Source organism: Chaetura pelagica, unplaced genomic scaffold, assembly GCF_000747805.2.
Source record: "Chaetura pelagica isolate M959 unplaced genomic scaffold, ChaPel_1.0 scaffold142, whole genome shotgun sequence".
In the NCBI taxonomy this organism is placed as follows: domain Eukaryota; kingdom Metazoa; phylum Chordata; class Aves; order Apodiformes; family Apodidae; genus Chaetura; species Chaetura pelagica.
In genome coordinates, this window is record NW_009952973.1 from 3351192 (window position 1) to 3373056 (window position 21865).

Consider the following 21865-nt stretch of genomic DNA (forward strand, 5'->3'; position numbering starts at 1 on the left):
TCTCTCCCTCTTTGAGTAAAACATAAAATGTTTCTGTTTGTATGGCTGGATAATTCCACTACAACTGTAAATCGTATTGGAATTATTGAATTGTTGTGCAGGCATTATTATTTTTTATTATTTCATTTTTAAAATAAATTATGCCAGTTCTAGAAAATTAGAATCTAAGCTTCAAAAGCTTTTGGTTTTAGTGACCACTTGTCATGTTATGATGATGGAGACCAAGATTTTTACATAAAAGGGAAAGGAGGCTTTTACATACTAGATTTAGAATCTACTTTTTATAGATTTATAATTCCTCAGATGACTATTAACATTTTAGAGCAGTTAGAATTATTTGCTCTTAAACTGGATGTTTCAGCCTAATTTTTTACTCATGATTGGTTCTCTTTCATTTTTATGTTATAAAAATAATTATTCACGTCCTGAGTTGAGGACTGTCTTGATTTGCATGACTTGTGCTTAGTTTTTAATAAAAAACTACCTTATAATCTACTGTTTGTTGTTTTGTTGGGTTTTTTTTGTTGCTGTTCCTTTGTTTTGGCTTGGTTTGGTTTTGGAGTTTTTTTGTTGGGTTTTTTTGGTTGGTTTTTTTGGTTGTTGTTTTGGTGTTTTTGTGTGGGGGTTTGTTTTTTGTGATTGTTTTGGGGTTTTTTGTTTTTGTTTTTTTCCTGATTCTAAGGCTTTTTCTGAAGAACAACTCCCTGTACTAATTTTTTCTGGGGTGTGACAAAAAGCTCATGTTAGGCATATGGGGTAAAACAAAGAGGAAGACAATTGTGGGCCCTCCCTAGTAACTGACTTGTGTCAAATACAAATGCTCTTGGAAGGCATAATCGTTCTTTTCTTAGGGATATCAACTTGCTCTGGCTAAATGGTGACACTTCACTCATGAAGGACTAATGTGCAATGCAAGACAAAGGCTTACAAAATCCTACTTTTTTATTTTTAATGGGCATGTGCAGAATTCTGAAAAAAAGGTATTTGATTAGGTACCTACATCTGTATTTTAGATTTCTCTTCACAGTTTTGTTGAAATGGTTGTTAAAAACATCCCATGCCTTTTGTAAATGAAGTGTAATAAAAATTGGAATGCAAACACTTGCTTAAAAAGTGTTTAAAGAGACCACCTTAGGCCGGATTATTGGATATTCCCCTATTTTAGAATGCAAATTCTATTGATATTAGTTCAGCAACTTCTTTGTGAGGCTCTGTTCGGAAAAACAGTGTTTATTTTCTCACATCTAATTATTGTTTTCAGAGCACACACGGTCTGAAGTGTTTATATTTTACTGTAACGACTGCCATATGGAACAGATTTATTTCCAGTTTTCTGTCTTAAGTAACTTCATAAAGTTAGACCATCCTAACTTATTTTATTTAAAAGCCTAATACCAAGCAATTTATAATTGATTTACCCATGCGTTACTCTTCCTCGATCAAAAAGATATTGTTCTATTTTCTTTTTAGGAAGGAGGCACAGCTTGATGAAGAAGGACAGTTTCTTGTCAGAATAATTTATGATGATTCCAAAACCTATGATCTGGTTGCAGCTGCAAGCAAGGTCCTTAGTAAGTAATATGGAAATCTTTGCCCATTCATCACAGGAGAGATGAAGCCCTCAACAAAATCCATGTAGCAAAAAGAAACAGGGTTTAGCGCAGAGGAAGTGAAAACTATGGTATTGATCAAAGAGACTTTTAAAAAAAAAATAATCTTGGAAGAAAAGATTTAACTTTTTTTATTTATCTAAGATACTGCTACTGATACTTTTGTTTCTTGAAGTGATTTTTTTTTTTTTTTTTTACTTCCAAAGTGTTCCAAGTCATAGGTTCACCTTAAACTGCAGTAATACACCTCATCCACAGAGCATGGTCAGTGTTACAAGCAGTCATGAAGTAAAAATAAACTGCAGTAGCTTCCTTGTCAGTACACCCAGGTTTAACCTCAGCTGCAAGAGCAGCCCATGAATGAATCTTTCATCTCTCTACTTAACAAGCATGTCATGTTACAGAAATGTTTGTGGGATGGGTGCATCTCATTTCACGTCTGCCACTGTTTAGGGTCACGTTCATTTTCAATCATTGCAGCTCTGGAATTTTAAACGTAGAATTATGCCCATCAGCATTATTTTATCTGCAGACTGAAGTGCGGTATGAACTTGTTCTGGATCAGTAATTAGGCAAGAACTCCTAAGACTATGATGACCATAGTAGCTATATTGAATTGGAGCAGCTGATGTGGTTTCATGCTGCTCTAAACCAGAAGTAACTCCCCTGAGGCAAGCACTACTGAGATCCTTTATTTTTCAGGTAGTGATGTCTTGTCTCTATCAAAATCCAAAATGCTATATATGCATGAAATGCAAAATGTTGCAAAGTCATAATGGTAATTGGTAAATCCTAATAAAATTCCTGTATCGAATGCTCATTATTTGCCATGTGGACTCTGAATCTTTTTTTTCTCATACTCTTGATCTACTGGATCTGGGTAAAGTATAGGTACTGTCTTTCTTACTTATGAATACAAGACTAATGTAGTAAGCAAAGTGCATGAAATGCAGTGTTTGGACTGAATAATATTTTCCTGTTTTAACTAGATCTAAATGCTGGGGAAATTCTCCAGATGTTTGGGAAGATGTTTTTTGTGTTTTGTCAAGAATCTGGTTACGATACAATTCTGCGTGTCTTGGGCTCAAATGTCAGAGAGTTTTTGCAGGTAAGAATTTTGTACCAAGTTGTTTAAGACACCAGAGGGAAGTACAGTCTAGTCAACAGATCTGATTGAGATTTGGTGATACAGGTTGTATGGTATAATGTTCCAGTTATTTGTGGAGAGGTGTAGGTGTCTGAAAACTTTCTTCCTTGGCATTTCCATTCAACAGAGCTTTGCACTGATCAGCACTTTTGGCATTGTTGTTCTTTTCCCACTTGGTTAATGTATTATTCAGTTACCTGATAAAGTAATACATTTCCCATAGCATCTTAGCTGTTCAGTTTCATAAAAAAGGAATGAGAGCGCAGGTAGACTGGGGTTACAGAGGCATGAATAAATCTGAGGAGTGGAATTCCAAAGGAAAATTTTGAATAGGAGTTTTCATATATAACAAAAGTATGGAGTACAAGAGACATGAAAAACCCCACACATTCAAATTGTCTATGTGTGTTAAGTAAAAAGACTTACTTTGTTTATATTTGCAGAAAATGTGTTCTTCAGATTTGTAGAATATTTCTTCTCCAAAGTTCTCTTTGACTGATTATAGATACATTATATACAGAGCTAGGGTTCATACAAAGCTTATCTGTAAGACATTGTTCTTCATCCATGAGGATGGGATATAAGAGCAGTGTTTAAGTCAATTTGAGTGCTTTCCTAACTGCAGAACAGTGTGATACTGCACTGTAAACCAAAACTAAATGAAAACAATTATTCAGTATCATTGAAGAGAGTGACTTCTCTCAAGCATGATTTCTAAGTGTAGAAAAGCTTAGCTTCCCTATTTTGTCACCTGAAAATGGTTCATTTCAAAATAACACTTTGTACTTAAGATTTGAGATATAATCACTCTTGGAGATAACTATGTGCTGTAATGAGTTTAAAAATACAGAACTGATTCAGATTTCATAGGAGATTGTCCAAAAACTGAGTGTCAGATGTCTGTTGATTTTCAATGGAAATTTAGCAGCCTCTTGTCAATTGCCTTCTTAACCTCTCTCCAGCAATAATAAAATAAAAGAGTGCATACTTTACTGGATTACTAGAATATTTACTTTTGTGTCTCACTACCTGCCCCAAAACCTGGGTGTAGTCAACCCAGATTTCTTGTAGAAATCCCATGGACTGTAGTTGCTGGGCAGACAGGCTGTGCATATGCTCCAACACGTGCATACCAGGTGTGATCTGTATACCACTGTCTGTCTATGGCATGTGACATTCTTTATATTTTGTAGCTTCATTTCCAGGCTGCCATCCAAGCAAGCCTTCAATAAATGGCATTTTTAAAGATGACTTATGTACTGACATTGCAGTTAGTGTTCAGAAAGAATAGGGGAGGAGCGAAAAAAAGGAATAGCTGGCCTTTTACTCCCATCACCTTGGGTACACATGAATGGGCCAATCCTTCCCTACTCCTTTCCCTCATCCCCTTTTCCATATAGTATACTTCTCTTTTCATTCTTTACCATGTGTGATGGTGAAAAGACTGGACAGATTTGTAGTGCGCACCGAGTGTCTATAAAAGCTGGAACAGCTTACATTTATATTCTTCTAATGACAGTATTTTAAGCTGCTTTGTTTGAATTTCAGTGTTAGTGGATGACATTTGCTATTATGTATCTGTCTGTAAGTTTTAAACAGGACTAATGTATTAGTAGCTGTGCCAGATGTGTATTTTCTAGCTTTTATTATGATGGAAAATCAACGTTATCCGTTATTTATTATTTTTGCATCTTCCAGCAGTCAGATTAGGTCAGGAAACCAATGTAATTGCAGCACAATAAATGTAAGGGCACTAATTCCTCTTTTAGAAAAGTTACCAGATGCTCTGTATCACATGGAGCAGAACAGCATTTGTTGTTTTTTCATGTGCCAATCACAACTCTTTTGCTTTTTGACAGGCCAGGATCTGCCTGATTTAGTATCACTGTTTGTTCTTGCTTCGGGACCCCTTTTTGTTTCACTGTGGACCTGATTACTGCCATCCAAAGCTCTGGAATTAGTGTCTCTGATCCCAGCACAATGTCCCTGGCATACATCTGAGCGGTCTAGGAGCCAGTGATTCAGGGAGAGAGCTTAACCTGTTATTATCCATACCTGACTGCACCTCAGGTCCACAGCAGGTGAACAAACTAGGAAAAAAAAAGACACAATTGTTCTTCCAGAAGCTGTAGTATCAATTCAGAATGGATTGGGCGTGGCAATGACAATGTCTAAATGACAGGGTCTGGGAGTGATGGCAGCTCGTCGGTCTGGAAGCACATCTCTGCTGCTTCTTGACTATGTTGTTGCTAGGTTCTGAATACAATAAGCTCTTTGCTTACTCCATAATCAGTATACATAGGAAGAAAAGACACATTAGGGTCTTAAAAGCAGCTGCAATACATCCTGGGCAAGTCCCTCACTCTGAATGATTAGAGAATAAAGACTGAAGGTGATATCACACAGACTCACCTGTGATACTGCTTAAATGAAGTCAGTAATGTGGTGGTAGGGTGGTAAAGTGGTCCTGTAGAATGGGGCTACTACCATTTGTTAGCAATACTTGTGCTGGTAATAATTATATTAATTATACTTAACTGGTAATAATTAGACAACCACCTTCTAAAAATTCAGTTCTTGACATTGGCCATTTCCCATAACAAACTTATTTTTAAATTCTTCAGATGTTGATGACTGTGTAACTGGAAGATTATTGTCTTTTCCCATGTATCTCCTTAAGAATTTTTTCCCAAAAGGTCAATATATCCCAGCTGTTTCTGAGGCATGTGTACTGAAAGAGCAGTTCTGCCCCCAGTAAAGGAGATTGTGGGACACTCTCTTGGAGCCAGTCAGCTCTCTTGCTCTTTTCACATAAAAAAACTCTTTCGAAGCAGTCTCTTCCAATTTCAGTGTCTTGAACCATGCAAAGTTCTTACAGAATTTGCCTTCAAGAGTTACACTTTTTTGCAGTTGAATGTCCACTAGCAGCTGGAATGAATTGACCCCCAGATTGTTGCTTCTCCAAGTTTCAATTTGGAGGTGTTGATATAGCAACAAAAACATGAATTTGAACTAAAAATCTGAAGGAGGCTCCATGCATCCTACCAAATTCATTACTATGAGTCTCATTTCCTCTGGAGGCCTCCCAGGAGAAGAGGCAGCTGTTTGAGCACTTCACAGCTCACATGAAGTCAAGTTCGGTATGTTTTCACAAATGTGATGATCGACAGATGCTAATGAAAGGTGTAGAGTGGCCTGGACAGCACACTGGAAATATTTTCACCTTAATTCTCCTTGTGTTGGTAGAAAGCGATATCACAAACCTCATGCCAGCAGTTACCTGAAGGACTGGGAGAACAACATTTAAAGTATGAAATCTAGTGTTTGGTTTTAGAGCACGCAGAGAGAGAGAGACAGTGTGGGTCCTTGTGGACAAGACCTCTGGGACCTGCACTTCCCAGTTTTTCTGCAGTGGTTCGGTTAAAATGCTGAAGAGGCTTGAAGTAGGTAATGGCTTCCCAGGTTCACACAATCGACCCAGTGCAGGATTCTTAATCATGTAATGGTGCAGTGGTAATTAACATCAACAAGACTTTATTAAAATATTTGGCATTTCAGTCAAAAGAGAACAGAAAGAGGAGAACCTTCCAGTACCTGAAGGGGGCCTTTCATCAGAGGGTAATGATTTTAAACTGAAGAGGGTAGGTTTAGGTTAGACATCAGGAAGAAATTCTTCACCACGAGGGTGGTAAGATACTGGAATACGCTGCCCAGGGAGGTTGTGGAAGCCCCCTCTCTGGAGGTGTTTAAGGCCAGGTTAGATGAGGTTTTTTGCAGCCTGGTCTGGTGTGAGGTGACCCTGCTCATAGCAGGGACATCGGAACCTGATGATCTTTAAGGTCCCTTCCAATCTTAACTATTCTATGCAGTAATGTTCTGGATGTAAAATGTGAAGGAGTTGTATGAATTTTACAGCAAAGGTAGATAATTATGTGGGTTGCAGCACTACCCAGCAAGGTTGCTTAGGTCGATCTTCTAGTGTTAAATACACAGTAAACAGGAATCTGGAGCCTTGATAATTGCTTGATAATCAAAGTCAGCGTTGTGTTCTAAGTGTGATTTTGATCTCATTGTTCTCTCTAATGTCCTTATTAGATACACCTATCAATTTATCATTTACCTTTCCTCTCCACATAGCAATTTGTCTGGTCAAAATTTAAAGTTAAATATACAAGATGTCCAGGACATCAGCTGGAAAAATAGAAGACTTCCTTTTCTTGAATAACCTGTTCTGAAACATTGCAGCGGCTGTGATATGTTCTATGTATTCTTTGGATTTTTTTCTATTATTCTCAAAGAAAGTATGTATTTGATGACTGTGTAACTGGAAGATTATAATCTTTTTCCCATGTATCTCCTTAAGAATGGTATGTCTTACTACTAACTTTATTTGGCCTGACTTTGTCAGGACCTGAAAACTTGAGGTGACTCTTAAGATGTCAGAACTAGCCTGTTTCATTGAGAATAAGGAAAAATATGAATATCTATTCAAACTTGTGTATTTGTATCTGAGACCTAAGTTCACGTCTGAAAAGAAGACTATAGGGACTAGAATTTGGAAGAATTTGGGAGGCAGGAAAATGGATGAGGCACTGGATTGAGAAATATACATAAGATCTTTAATCACTGGAGTGACATTCATTGGAAAATATGGCATAGTGAAGCATGAATTCTTACTATCTGGAGTAATTTTTAAGAGTGCTGATTTTTAGGCCATTCATTGTCCAAGTATTGCCACAGTAGATGGAAAGAACATCATGAGCTACTTGAAAAGTCTGCTATCAGGAGAGTTCTACAAATAATAAGGCAAATGCACAGGGAGTATGAGCCACAGGAGAAAGGAGATGTTCTGATCAGGCAGAATATGTACATACTTTCTTCAGAACTAAGAAAGTGAATGATCATGTTTTTTATTTCTTCTTCCAGAACCTCGATGCTTTGCATGACCACCTTGCTACTATTTACCCGGGAATGCGAGCCCCTTCCTTCAGATGCACTGATGCAGAGAAGGGGAAGGGACTCATTCTGCATTACTATTCAGAAAGAGAAGGTCTCCAGGATATTGTCATTGGAATAATCAAAACAGTAGCTCAACAGATCCATGGTACAGAAATTGATATGAAGGTAATGTCTGAAGGGATGCACACGTTGGAAGTTTGTATCACTAGGACAAAATCAAGAAAAACAAAAGTGAAGTTATGGTAAAAGTCATTGTTGCTGTCCTCTGTGAAAGAGGGAACAGTTCAGAACAATATCCCCTTATTTAAAGGGGTTGGCATGTATAGAAACTAGGAACTGGGTTATTTGGGGTGCTTTTTTCCCGCTTTCTTTTATATTTGACATGTATTTCTTGCTGTCTACTGTGTTCTGTGAGAACACGGACATTTTGTCTCTGTTTCCTAGATTCTTCATCTATGTGTTAACTGCGAGGCTGATGTGTGTTGATGAGGCCAGGCTGGTGAGCAGTTTTTTCCTCCCAGCCTGTGTTCCAGGTCCTTCCCAGGACCAAGATGTGACTGGGAGTCTTTTAGTACCATTGTGGGAGCATGGCTGGAAATAAACCTACAGTGCTGGAAGTTTAAAAATGTTACTCAGTCACAGATTTTACATAATGTCATGTGTGCTAAAGGGAACAGGGCAAAGAGGCTTCTGCTTTGTGTCCATACACAGCAGCAGAAAGATTTAATTGATTGAGCCTTGCATATATAAAATGTAAAATCAGAGCTTGATCCAAGGTGCAGATATATGTGAGGAAAAACAGAAAGTAAAAGGTTTCTGCTGTTAGAAATAATGCAAGTGACACAGAATACTTTTCATCAAGTAGAAAATAATCTAAGCAGGTACAGCAAGTGTTCTTTTTTGTTGTTGTTTTTGGGTTTTTTTAACTAGTTTCTAGTCAGATTACATTATTAACACAGTTTCATTGTATACTGTTCCAGTGTCATGAGTGCATCACAAAAACACAGTCTTGCTGAGATAAGAGATTTGCAGGGAACCCCATGACAAACGTGTTTGTACTACTATATCTTAGTGTTTGCTTAACACTAAGCAAGTGTTACAAGCTAGCTTAGGTTTATAGTGAATGGCTAGTTCTGTGATGGTGATATACTTGATGTCCTTGTTTAGATTCTACTTTGTAGAAATCTGTAGTTCAAACTTTTACAGCAGATGTTAGTAATCAGATACGGAAGGATGCAACAGAATCAAAACAATTCTTTTCTTAGGTCCCTGTTTATTCAGAGTGTTGAGACAGACAAGGAGGACCATGTTGGAAAGTTGGCTGCAAAACTGCTGAAGCTGTTGCTTGACAAGCACTTCTGTTGGTATCACAGGCAGTTTACACAGTCCCCCTTCTTTTACTTCTCAAGCTTGGTCCTACAACAGCTTTTCAGCTGTGTCCCTCCAGCTGTTGTGAAGCTATAAAATAAACTAGACTGAGGAAATTAACTGGCTTCAAAATAACAGGGTTTTTTGTTGGGTTATTTTTACCCACATTTGTTCCTTTATGGGCTTTGGTGTTCTGTTTAGAGGAGTTCTGCCAGCATAGTCAAGTGTTCATGCAGAGACGAAAGTGATCAGTGGGGCAGAGGAGATACATGGGTTGTGCAAAACAGCTACCAGAAGAAACTATTGACAAACTGTGTCCTCAGTCTGAATGTTACTTGGCTGGAAAGATTGTTTTGGACAATACTGATATCCATGTAGGACTTCTCACAAATAACATATGTCCCAAAGATATTTAGATATTGATTCTAAATTTACTTATTATTTTCATTTGACTTTGTTAGGCTTTTCTGGACGTTTTCTTGTTGTACTATAATTAAATAGAAATGTAATAGTATTTGTCAAACCTATTGTAAGTGAGCACCAAGTTTAACCTAAATCAAAACTATTCTTCCAGACCATCTGGCCCAAAAACACATAGGTGCCTAAAAGAGAGTATTGCCTCTAACCTGAAGAAAGTACATATTGTCTGTTTTTATTTTGTCTGTTACCCTGTTTTTTCCTGTGTTCCTATTCGAAAGTCATGTTACTTTTGACCCTGAACTTTTTCTTGTCTCTGCTAGTTAATAAAGCCTAGCTTTTGACACCTTAAATGACATGAAATAGTGGTTTATTCCACAGGTATTCACAGGCTTCAGTGGTAGATAGCAGAGAATAATCAGCTACCTTTTTCTGTGAGATGAGAGTGCCAAAATTTGTGGCTTATCCACACAAACAATGCAAATTTCCCTCTACTTCTCCACAGGTCAACTATTAATCATAAATGGTACAGAGTGAGGGTTTTAAAGCAGAGTAAGTCTGCCATTGTGGTACCCACCTAGTTTTACACTGTGCCTCTGTGCCCAGCAGAATTATGGAACACTAGTCTTGGAAGCTATGGTAAGGCACATGGAAAATAACAAAGTGATTAGTGACAGCCAACGTGTGTTTCACTAGGGGCAAATCGTGCCTGACCAATTTGTTGGCCTTCTCTGATGAGGTTACAGTGTTGGTGGATAAGGGAAGAGCAACTGATGTAATCTACCTGGACTTGTGCAAAGTACTTGACAGTGTTCTTCATGACATCCTGGTCTCTAAATTGGAGAGACATGGACTTAATGGATGGCCCACTTGGTGGATAAAAAATTGACTGGATGGTTGCACTCAAATAGTTGCAGTCAACAGCTCAACGTCCAGGTGTAGTCCAGTGACAAATGGCGTGACTCGGGTTGGTACTGTTGGCAGCTTGGATGGTGGATTGAGTGCACCCTCAGCAAGACTGCTGATGACACTAAGCTGTGTGGTGCAGTCAATACAGTGGAGCTGATACAAGGGAGGCCATCCAGAGGGACCTTAACAAGCTTGAGGCTTGCCCATGCAAACCACATGAAGTTCAGTAAGGCCAAGTGCAAGGTCCTCCACATCCTAAGCAATCCTAAGCACAAATGCAGGCTGGGTGGAGAATGGACTGACAACAGTCCTAAAGAGAAGGACTTGGGTTGTTGGTTGATGAGGAGCTCGACCTGAGCTGGCAGGGTGTCCTTGCAGCCCAGAAAGCCAACCAAATCCTGAGCTGCATCAAAAGAAGTATGGCAAGCAGGTCAAGGACAGTGACTCTTCCCCTCTTCTCTGCTCTTCGAGACCCCAGCTGAAGTACTGTGTCCAGTTCTGGAGCCCTCAACATAAGAACGTCATGGAGCTTTTGTAGATGACCAGAGGACTGGAGCAGCTCTCCTGTGAAGGCAGGCCAAGAGAGTTGGTTGTTCAGCCTGGAGAAGAGAAGGTTCTGGGGAGACCTCATATTGGCCTTCCAGTACCTGAAGAAGGCCTGCAGGAAAGCCGAGGAGGAACTTTTTACGAGGCCGTGTAGTGATAAGACAAGGGCTAATGGTTTCAAACTGAAAGAGGGGAGATTCAGGTTAGACATCAGGAAGAATTTAATTAGTGTGAGGGTGGTGAGATACTGGAACAGGTTGCCCATGGAAGTTATGGATGCCCTTTCCTTGGAAGTGTTCCAGGCCAGGTTGTATGGGGCTTTGAGCAATCTGGTCTAATGAGAGGTGTCCCTGCCCATGCAGGGGAGTTGGAACTAGATGATCTTTACAATCTCTTCTAAACTAAACCATTCAGTGATTCTATTACATACATGTTCTTCTCACATGTAGTAGGGCTTTCTTCTCCCAGAATGGTGTCCTTCAGGAAATACTACTTTTCTTTTAACATCAACGGAATATATGTGCTGAAGGGAAGAAGGGTCTCAGTTTGTCTCTGTTAAACTCTGTTAGCATTGAGAGGAGGCAATTTGTTTTGAACTTGGATTCACAATTCTGGTTGAACAGTTCAGGAAAGCCTAGGTTGGCATTAACTGATTATTTAGTTCAAATCCAGTTTGCCTTATATTCTCTAATATGGCAATCCATTTTTACCTAAATAGAGCTAAGACTATATAATTTTTGCAGCAGAATATTTAATTCTGCCAGTCTCAGTGTGAGAACTAAAAATCTTCATGGTGCTGGTGACCAGCTTTGGTATGAGATCTCTGTTAGCAGCCTTCTGGCTATGCCTTCTTTTGCTTCACTTGTCAGAGGTTGTTTGTTAATAAAGGAGGATGTGAAGGTACAGTGATTCCTTCAAAGATAAAAATGAGAGGTCAATGAAGAATGTTGCAGAGTCCTACAAAGCCTAAAAATCTGTTGTGAGAACAGATCCCTCTGTAAGGACACCCTTTCCTTCCCTGTGCTGAGATACAAGAGTATCTTGGGGACATGCTCATATCTATAGAATTTAGACTTTTTTTTGGTAGATCTCTCTGTGAAAGTGTAACAGCACGTTTGTTATACATGCTGTATCACAGTGATACTGCTTGATTTAATATCTTTTGTGAGGCTCACCAAATATATTAAAGCACAAGGTGACTTTAAACCAACTGTTCTCTGAATTGCCATTCTCTGAAATTTTGATGAGTTTTCACTGGGCTAAGCAAGGAGAAACTCCAAAGATACATCTTCTGGAAGGCACAGGCAGTTTAGTAGTTAGATGTTATATATTCTCTTTGAAACCAGGAGAGTAATTTTTACCTTCAGATTTTAACTGCAGTTACTATGGTGATTGAGTTCTTAGACATGGTGAACTGATGTCACTTCACCAGCTAAGATTGCAGGGAGAGGAAGAATTAGACTTGATTCCTGGTTTTGTTGCTTCTGTCACTGTCAAGCATTTAACAGAGGCTTCTTCAACAATATTTAAATGATACTGAAATTCTGTGGCTTGCAAACTTTGCATGCAGAATGAAACAATAGGTAACTTCTATTCTAGGCAAGCTTACTGTAGAGTATCTAGGGCAGGTCTTTATGCCAGGTAAGTATCTGGGCACTTAGGTTGGATGTGTAGGCATGAGGGTGAAAGAACAGAATTTAACAAATTATGTTAATGGTCAGAAATGCTCATTTTAAATTTGCTGACAACGTGGACAAAATAATGAGATAGGAAGATTAGACAGTGCATAAACGATGTGAGCGGAAAAGACATAATGAAATTACATATCCAAGGAGTTATTTAAGGATTAATCAGTAGCTTGCTTAGCCTGGAGAAGGATATTGTAGGGATTGTAGCTTCTGTTAATAAGAGTCTGTGCATGGATGACCAGAATCAAATTCAGTAAACCATCCATGTCCACAGTGTATCATGTTTACCAGGAGTGTGCAGCTGGTGTTGTGTCTGTCTTGTAGATCTGATGCATTTCCATGTGCTTAGCTTATTGTGCATTGCCTGCATTAATGTGATACACTTGTACAGCAAGCATTTCTAGATGCCCTGGAGTCTGGTCAAAACTAGTGTTGCAAACAAACTTGGAAGATGGCTGGGGAAGTGGCAGCTTTGCACTGTTACTGACACAATTCTAGTCTATGAAGGTTAGGAAAACAGCACATTGTCTGTGATGACTGACTTCTTCACTGAGTAAGCTTATAGGATCTGTGGAGGGATGTATCTCAGACTTAGCTGGAGGTTTAAAACATATAGCAGTTCTATTTTTATATGTGTAGTTTGGTTGGTTGGTTTTGGTATTGTTTGCTTTTGTTGTTTTGTTTGTTGTTGGTTTTTTTAACCAACATTTGAGTTGTGTTTATTGATGCATTATTCTTTTCTAATAAATGAACAAAAATGAGTAGTTATGAAAAATCCATTGGGTGCTGCATGGCAGCTGGAAATAAACTATAATACAGGTGCAGGCTGGTAACAGAATACTAGTACATAGTGACTAAGATGGTCATTAGATGATAATATAGATATCTCTGGAAGGTGATGGGATGTCAATATGAACATTTCCTTAAAAATTATTAGATCTTTAAAAATGAATTTTAGGGCTGCTTTGCTGAATGAAAAAGCTTTTCATCCAAATATGTTTGGGTTTTTTTCCATTTGGGCAAGTGCAACTCCTTGAAGTAAGATCCAAGACTGGAAATTATTGGGAAACATAGATAATTCTAGGGATAATTCTACACAATTTGAAAATGGTTACTGTGTATAATCTCAGCTATCCCAGGACACAATAGTAGAAATAATAAAATAAAACCTGTAGGAGTGTGTATGAGTTACAGAAAGTAAGAACTAAGACTACAACTGCATTCTGTCAGTCCTCAGTATGGCCACAGTCTCTTGCAATCTCAGGGATAATGATTTGAAAGAAGAGGAAGACATGGAGAACCTTTAAACTGAATTCAGAGGAAAACTATGTTTCCATTTACCGTGTTCTGTTTTCGTAGACAAACCTACATAACTTATTTTTCTCAAATGAGCACCACATAGTCTTACTAACTCATCATTTCCCACTTCTGTTTGCCACACACTGCCATATGGCTTACCAACACAGTTTCTTGAGGAAATTAGAGTTTATCATCATTGGCGTTTTCACTTGTTCATAAATCCAGCTTTAGGCACCTACATTAGCTGGTAAATTTAGTAGGCTGATTTTTACTTACATGTACAACAGAAGGAGAAGACTAATACAGCACATGGTACAGAGCACTTAAATCAGCCTCCTGCTCTGAACTGTCCTCCTAAAAAGCCTCTCTTTCCTTTAAATGAATAATCAAATAGGAGATAAAGGAACTCTTATCTTCTTAAATTAAGAATAATTTAGCAATAAAATATTGTTTTGTTGTCTTACTTCTCCTCCACAACTGCCAGCCAAACTAGCTGATCAGCTGGAGAGTGCTGATTCCTTTATTTGTTCCTCTAAAAATGGGGAAGTCTAACTAACTAAGCATCTTAGGGATCAAATGCAGTGTTTGTGCATATCTGTTCTGTTCTCATATTGTAACTATTAACCCCTGTGGTTAGACTGTGTTTAAAGGGCAGGATCAGGATGCATTTGAGATTTTAAGAAGTCTTTGTTTGCTTTAGTGGCTTTAGGATCAGACTCTACATATGAAAGTAGAATCAGGTGCAACATGTTCCAGAAAGTTGCCACTAAACAATACTGTGTTGTTCTGTTCCAGTCATTAAATGTAATTAGGCTTGAGAAGAGGTGAATTTGGCCTCTCAAGGTAAATTATGTTATTCTATTAGTTATTAGCTTTAATTATACTGCAATACAAGACTCTCATTGCATACAAAGTAATCCGTATTAATTTCATATTTTTTATTAACTTTGAGTAAAATTGCTAAAGTGTGAAATACTATATTGAAGATTTGCAGTTCAGCCAAGGTAGATGACTGGTTTTGCTATTATTTTATTTAGTACAGAATCCAGCTTATAGAAGATTGTAATTGCTTTTAGTTTTATCTGTTGGTCCTGACCTTGCAGGCATCACTGCTTGAGTGTGTAAGGACTGTATATTCAAACATCTGGTTCATTCACGTTTCTTCTGGCTGACTGTGACATGCCCATCCTCTGGTCAGCAATATTTGCTGCTTGATTCTAGACTTTGCAAACAGCTTTCATCAAAATAAGGATTCAAGTGGTCTGTGTAATTCAAGACTTGCCACATATTCATTCAAGGGGAGGGGAGAGTCCTGGCACATACCAGTAAAAACAAGCACACCCTGAGCCTTGACACCTGATTTCAGTAGCTGCATTTCACATGATCTTCAGTATGTTGTTCATGCAAAAAGCAACTGTGGCTAAGCAAGGGCATAATAATTCACCTGTAACTATAACTACTCCCTTAAATCAGGAATACTTATTTGAGTGTATTTTTCAAGATGGAAATATCACTCTTGAGTTAATTTTTCTGCTCTAAATGTATTCCTGTCTTTGTAGTAACATTCCTGTTATTAGCAAGTAGCAGTTTTCAGTATTCCATTTTTTAAAGCAACTGTGGCTAAGCAAGGGCATAATAACAAAGAAATGAGGAATGTGACCACATCCAGTTTTTAATTGAAGAGAAAGAGTCTAAAGAAGAGGACTACTATGAAGACCTTGACAGATTTGAAGAAAATGGTACCCAGGAGTCTCGCATCAGTCCCTATACTTTCTGCAAGGCCTTTCCTTTCCACATAATATTTGACAGAGATCTGGTGGTCACGCAGTGTGGCAATGCTATATACAGAGTCCTTCCACAGGTTAGATGGTTTTCATGCATAAATTTTCAGTCATAGAGATTCCTGATGCTTGATGCTCATAGGTTTCCTATAAAGATTAATTAAATAGATTTAGGATTGTCTGTCTAAATAGCATTCCTGTGTAACTGTTAATATTTACTACATTGTGCTTCTCTTGTTTGAAAAAGGACTATGAAAATACCCTAATTCTGTTCTGTATGATCATGTCCATGTCCATTAAGAGAATAAGCTTGAGCAGAGAAATCCTGATCACCCCCACAATAAAGATGCTAGCTTGATATCCTGATTCTTTATTGTAGCTCAATCCGAGATACCTTTGCTATGAAAGTGGCATATAACTCTGTAAGATGCATGTCATTCAGTTGGTGCAACTTGGCCTGGGGTTCAGGAAAGGGTCTTGCCCATACTGTACTGTATAGTGTAGCAGCAGGTACACAGTCTGTATATACTACTTGACACTCATGCCTTCGAGTATTAAAAATATCAGATGCACAATAACTGAGGAGCAGAATAACAGAATTGTGATATACTTTCCTGGCTTGTGCATCAAAAGCATCGGTATTAACTAAGATCAGCTAAACTACATTTGTGATATATGTATGTGTGTGTTCTGAACTGAACACAGGTGCTGCAATTTCCTCTGGTTATTTAAAGTAAAAGAATACTCAAGAGTTCCACTGAATCTTACATGTTCTGTCTATGAATAGGATACCTCAGTTCTTGCCTGAAAGCACTGACATTGTTTCTAAAAGTAAGCAACAGGTAAAAGCAGTACTATTAAAGAAGCAAAAAATAAGATAATTAAATATTGAATGGTCTTTAAAGTTATGTAGGCTAATGTTGCACATACCTTGTTATTTCTGAATCACTGTCATACTTTTAAAATGCAATTTTATGTTAATTTGTTATTCCTGCAATTTGGTTTTGGTGATTTCTGTCTGAATTTTGCAGAAGGATTTGAAAGAGCTTTTTAAGTAGCTCTGCCAGATTTTTCCCAAGGGCATTCACTGAGCTGCTATAACTAACTTTTCAGCCTACTGAGGATGGCTATCAGAATCTTTATTAGCAGAGTTAATGCTTTAGAGTACATAGCATACTGAAAAGGGGGTTTGAAGGAGGTCACTTAGGGGGAAATACTGGAAAGCTTTTTCTACTGTAGAGTGGGAACAGTTTGACAGATAACAAATGTGGTAGTCGATTGATTTCACAAAGTCAGCTTGCAGACTGGAACTGCACTTTGAAATCATTGTACTTTTGATGTAAAATCCTTAATTTAAAAACCTTTTATTTTAATGGAGAAATGTGTAAAGTATATATTATCTTCTATTCAATGTTGTCATTTAAGAAAATGAAATGTCTCCATCTATATTTTTATTATAAAACAATAAATTCATTTGTTTGTTTGTTTTTATTCTAGCTGCAGCCAGGAAATTGCAGTCTGTTGTCAGTTTTCTCATTGGTCCGGCCTCATATTGATATTAGTTTCCATGGGATCCTTTCACATATCAATACAGTCTTTGTACTGAGGACCAAGGTAACTAGAGAACATTCACCTGGGTTTTCTTTAAGTATGCATGCTTTGGAGAGATAAGAAGTGCTGAAAGCTCAGAAATCTTCAGAGAAAATTCTTTGCACAGTAGGATGCCAAATCCCATTGGAGTCTTGAGCCAAGTAAAGGTCACAGGTGTGAATTCATGTGTAGCTGTTAAGTAAAATGCTTTATAGGAATGGTGAAGTACATACACTTTATGTCTGATGCTTTCTTTGCAAGGGGCCAACCCATTATATGGCATTGTACCAAAGTAAATGTGGAAAGGCAATTGCATTTACTTTTGCTTCATAACAATATGAGAGACAAATATGAAATGTGTTCAGGCTTGGGCCCATACATTCATACACAGACACAGTGTGTGTCCCTTTCTCTAGAAAGGGTAGGAGAAGAGGCAGATGATATGAACTAATGTACAATGTAGGGTAGCCCACATTATGTCAAGGAGCCTGCTTATTTATAGAAAACTGTACCTGAAAGAAACAAATAAGATTTCTTAGACTTCCTCCCAGGCACAGATAAAACTTCAGCAAATAGTAAATACTTTTGTCCAGCTATTGTTAAGGAATGACAAAGAAGAAAACAAAAAGTTATGAACAGCAATACAAAGAAAGATATCATGCCTTATGGTTTTGAGGTAGCAGATGACAGTATTGAAATAGGTGTAGTATTCAAATGAGAGATAATTGGGTTTTCATGTAGTCTGTAACTCTGTTCCAAACATTGGCACTGTCTTCATAGTGCAGGCACTTACCTACATGGTCTGATGTGTAACACACATAGCGTTGCCCTTATACAACTGTGACTTTTCATCACCAGGAGGGGCTGTTGGATGTAGAAAAGCTGGAGTGTGAAGATGAACTGACTGGCGCGGAAATCAGCTGCTTACGCCTGAAAGGGCAAATGATCTACTTGCCTGAAGCCGACAGCATTCTTTTTCTTTGTTCACCAAGGTACTTTAAACTTTAGGAGTTCTATAATACTGATTTGTTTAAGTATTGATTTCATTGATTTTTATGTGTTATACTAAAAGTGGGAGGACCATTTGAACTTGACCGATTATTAAATAATTCAATATGAACATTGGAATGCTCTGGCCCAGTTTGTGCAAATGGGAATTTCTCTTTTTTGGCAAGTTTTGTCCTTTATTTATTACTCTGAGAGTGCTAAGAAATGTTACCATGATTCATTTCCCATGTGGATTTATATTTTTTGCAGTAGTTTTAATGTAATGGAGCAGTGATTATTATAAAGTGGTTTGAAGAAGGGACTGAATGGAGGGCTAAGAGCATGTTAAGCTAGCACATCAGATCACACAGTTATGATATATTAATCTTGTGTGTAAAAGGGAGAGAGTGGATGAAAACAGAAAGGGAAGAGGCTACCTTAAAGTAATCTTACTTTTATTTGTGTACTGAAGTATGTACATTTGATACGTTCATGAAACTCAGCAGTGAAAATTCTGATTTTGTTAACATGAATGAACAAAAATAAGGTGTTTCATAGAAGAGATGTTTTACTGCTCATCACAAGTTCAGAAGCATAAACTTGTTTCCTTTATTCAGCAGCCTCTGATGTTTATTTGAGTGTTAAATGGTCCTTTGGCAAGTTTAAGTATACCTATATTATTAAATATTTCTCCACATTGCAGTGTGATGAACTTGGATGATTTAACCAGAAGAGGTTTGTATCTGAGTGATATCCCATTGCACGATGCTACCCGTGATCTGGTTCTTTTGGGAGAGCAGTTCAGAGAGGAATATAAACTGACTCAAGAGCTTGAGATCCTCACTGACAGACTGCAGCACACACTGCGTGCACTGGAAGATGAAAAGAAAAAGACAGACACGTAAGAACCAAATCCTGATTTTGAGCTGAAACAGTCACAGCAATATATTATTTATAGCTACCTTCTTCAAAAAATAACAGAATCTTGGAAGGAATATAAGAGATATTCAGGGCCGATAACTTTGGAGTCAAAAAACATTTTACTTTTAATGCCTCATAGGTTATTTCTTTGTTGAATTTCATCTGCAGTCTAGGTTGTTACACACACAGGTGTTTTGAAGGCTCCTTACCTGATAAGGAAAAATATGAGAAGTGAACTGACATCCTTTTTGCCTTGTGAGTTACCTACAGCAGTAGTTCTGCAGACTTTCTTATATGCAGAACCTGTAGCCAAGATGAATTTAACAAATGCTCAAATACTTCTATTTGATGGAGTTCTGTAAACCAGCTGTAGACCTCTTTGTCTTCCTCAACTGTCATGCTCATAGGTTAATAGAATAGAAAAAAAAAATCTTATAGGCCCTAAACATAGTCTATGTTAGGGTGAAGTTTTGCATTATGCTAGTGTTATGAATTTGATTATGGTTACCTGTAGAAATGGATTTGAGGCTTTCTAGATAATTCTACTATCTAGATGCAAGTACATAACAAGAATAAAGTATACGCATTGGGCTCCAAACCCATTTCTACATGTAACTATAAAATCAAATTCTTAGCATTAGTCTGTGGCAGGACTACTGGCTGGTGAATTAAACAAAAGTTTGTGTGACAAGTGACGTTGATGGTTATCTCTCATCTATAAAACATAGTTCCCATCTCTGTGATAGAAGAATTTATTGTGGATTATGCTTGTTTAGTAGTAGAATTAACATTTGTTGTCCTACAAATTCTATTGACAGATATTCTTTTTTTCTGGAGTAGAGCAATGGAAATTACTGCAAAAAAAGTTGAAATGTATGGATGAAAGAGTCAGAGAAAAGAAGTCTAAAAAAATATTTCTTCTATTTATTCTTGTTGGCTTCCTTTATGAAGTAATTTTATCTTCCGGAATTCTAGCCTTCTTGGCAGCCACCGGAACAGACAGTGTCAGTTATTACATTGTGTTTTCACTAATTGTAACTCATGCAGTAGTGAAATTGCCAAAAATGCAACTAATGAGGGTTTGTGCAGGAAGCTGTGTACAAAATGACACTTAAGGTTTGTGAAACAATCAGAGAGTTTCAGCTTGCCCACACAGCGGTGTAAGAAGGGAAATATACCTTAAGATAGCAGTCAGAAAGCTGAATGAATACACGAGAGCAGGGTGAAGCTCTATGTGTGTGATTTGGATTTTATCTGCATAATCTGTAATATGAACAAGTGTTCATATGTCATATAAACTATTAATTTTAAAAAAAACAAACACAACACAACAACAAACTAAACATACAATAAGCATTGTCAAAAGAAGAGGAAGCATTTAGCAAAGCTCAACTTAACCAAAATTGGAAAACTGAGCAAAACCAGATTATATGAGCTGAGAACGTGGCAGAAATGCCTAAGCATTAAGCTAAAATGATCCAAGACACTATTAACAAGCCATGTCAGAAGAATTAGTAATATATGCCTCACTTACTTGGTAATTTAGATGTACTAATGTGTGTTTGAGATCTTACGGCTTTAGGTACGCTGATGTAGATCAGTTCCTATTTCTTAAGCAGTATATTCTTCAGTTAACATCTTTTATATTAGTCTTTGATTATGTGAGTATGTTATAAACCCTGTGGGAGACACTAAGTTCATATTGGAAGAGTGTTGATGTAACATCTTTCTCCACATTCCTTCTGTTTTGCTTCTACCTTTCTTTTCTCACATATTTAGATTACTCTACTCTGTTCTACCACCATCAGTGGCAAATGAGCTGAGACACAAGCGTCCTGTTCCAGCTAAGCGGTATGACAATGTGACCATTCTTTTCAGTGGCATTGTTGGATTCAATGCCTTCTGTAGTAAACATGCCTCTGGAGAGGGAGCCATGAAGATTGTTAATCTTCTAAATGACCTTTACACAAGATTTGATATTCTGACTGATTCACGAAGGAATCCATTTGTTTATAAGGTATGCAAAAGAAGTATTCAATCTGTGACTTTTCAATAATTTATTATCACTTGTGAGGGCACACCTCAAATAATGTGTTCAGTGCTGGGCCACTCACTACATGGAGGACATTGGGTGCTGGAGTGTGTCCAAAGAAGGGCAACAGAGCTGGTGGAGGGTTTAGAGAACAAGTCTTACAAGGAGTGGATGAGGGAACTGGGGTTGTTTAATCTGGAGAAAAGGAGGCTGAGGCTGACCTTATTGCTCTCTGTAACTACCTGAAAGGAGGGTGTAGCGAGGCGGGAGTTGGTCTCTTCTCTCAAGTAATCAGCACCAGAACAAGAGGAAATGGCCTCAAGTTGTGCCAGAAGAGGCTTAGATTGGATGTTAGGAAAAATGTCTTCACTGAAAGGAGTGTCAGCTGCTGGAACAAGCTGCTTAGGGGGGTGGTTGAATCACCATCCCTGAATGTGTTTTAAAAATGTGTAGATATGGTGCTTAGGGACATGGTTTAGTGGTAGATTTGGCAGTGCTAGGTTAATAGTTGGACTTGATGATCTTAAAGATCTTTTCCAACCAAAATGATGATATGATTCTATATCACTCTTTTCCATCCTTTGGGTTTTAGGCATTTGTAAAAAACTAGT

At 37.8% G+C, this 21865-nt stretch overlaps 1 protein-coding gene across 1 annotated transcript in view; it reads left to right on the plus strand.

The window, feature by feature from the left end:
* The first annotated feature begins 1477 nt into the window (after nucleotides 1-1477).
* The window catches only part of GUCY1B3 (guanylate cyclase 1, soluble, beta 3), a 29104-nt gene continuing 8716 nt past the window's right edge, over nucleotides 1478-21865 (plus strand). Inside the window, 8 exon segments of the mRNA XM_009995908.1 lie at nucleotides 1478-1571; nucleotides 2600-2718; nucleotides 7684-7886; nucleotides 15573-15804; nucleotides 17222-17338; nucleotides 18173-18306; nucleotides 19005-19202; nucleotides 21002-21239. Of these exon segments, the coding sequence (XP_009994210.1) occupies nucleotides 2626-2718; nucleotides 7684-7886; nucleotides 15573-15804; nucleotides 17222-17338; nucleotides 18173-18306; nucleotides 19005-19202; nucleotides 21002-21239 (1215 nt within the window). The 5' untranslated portion in view covers nucleotides 1478-1571; nucleotides 2600-2625.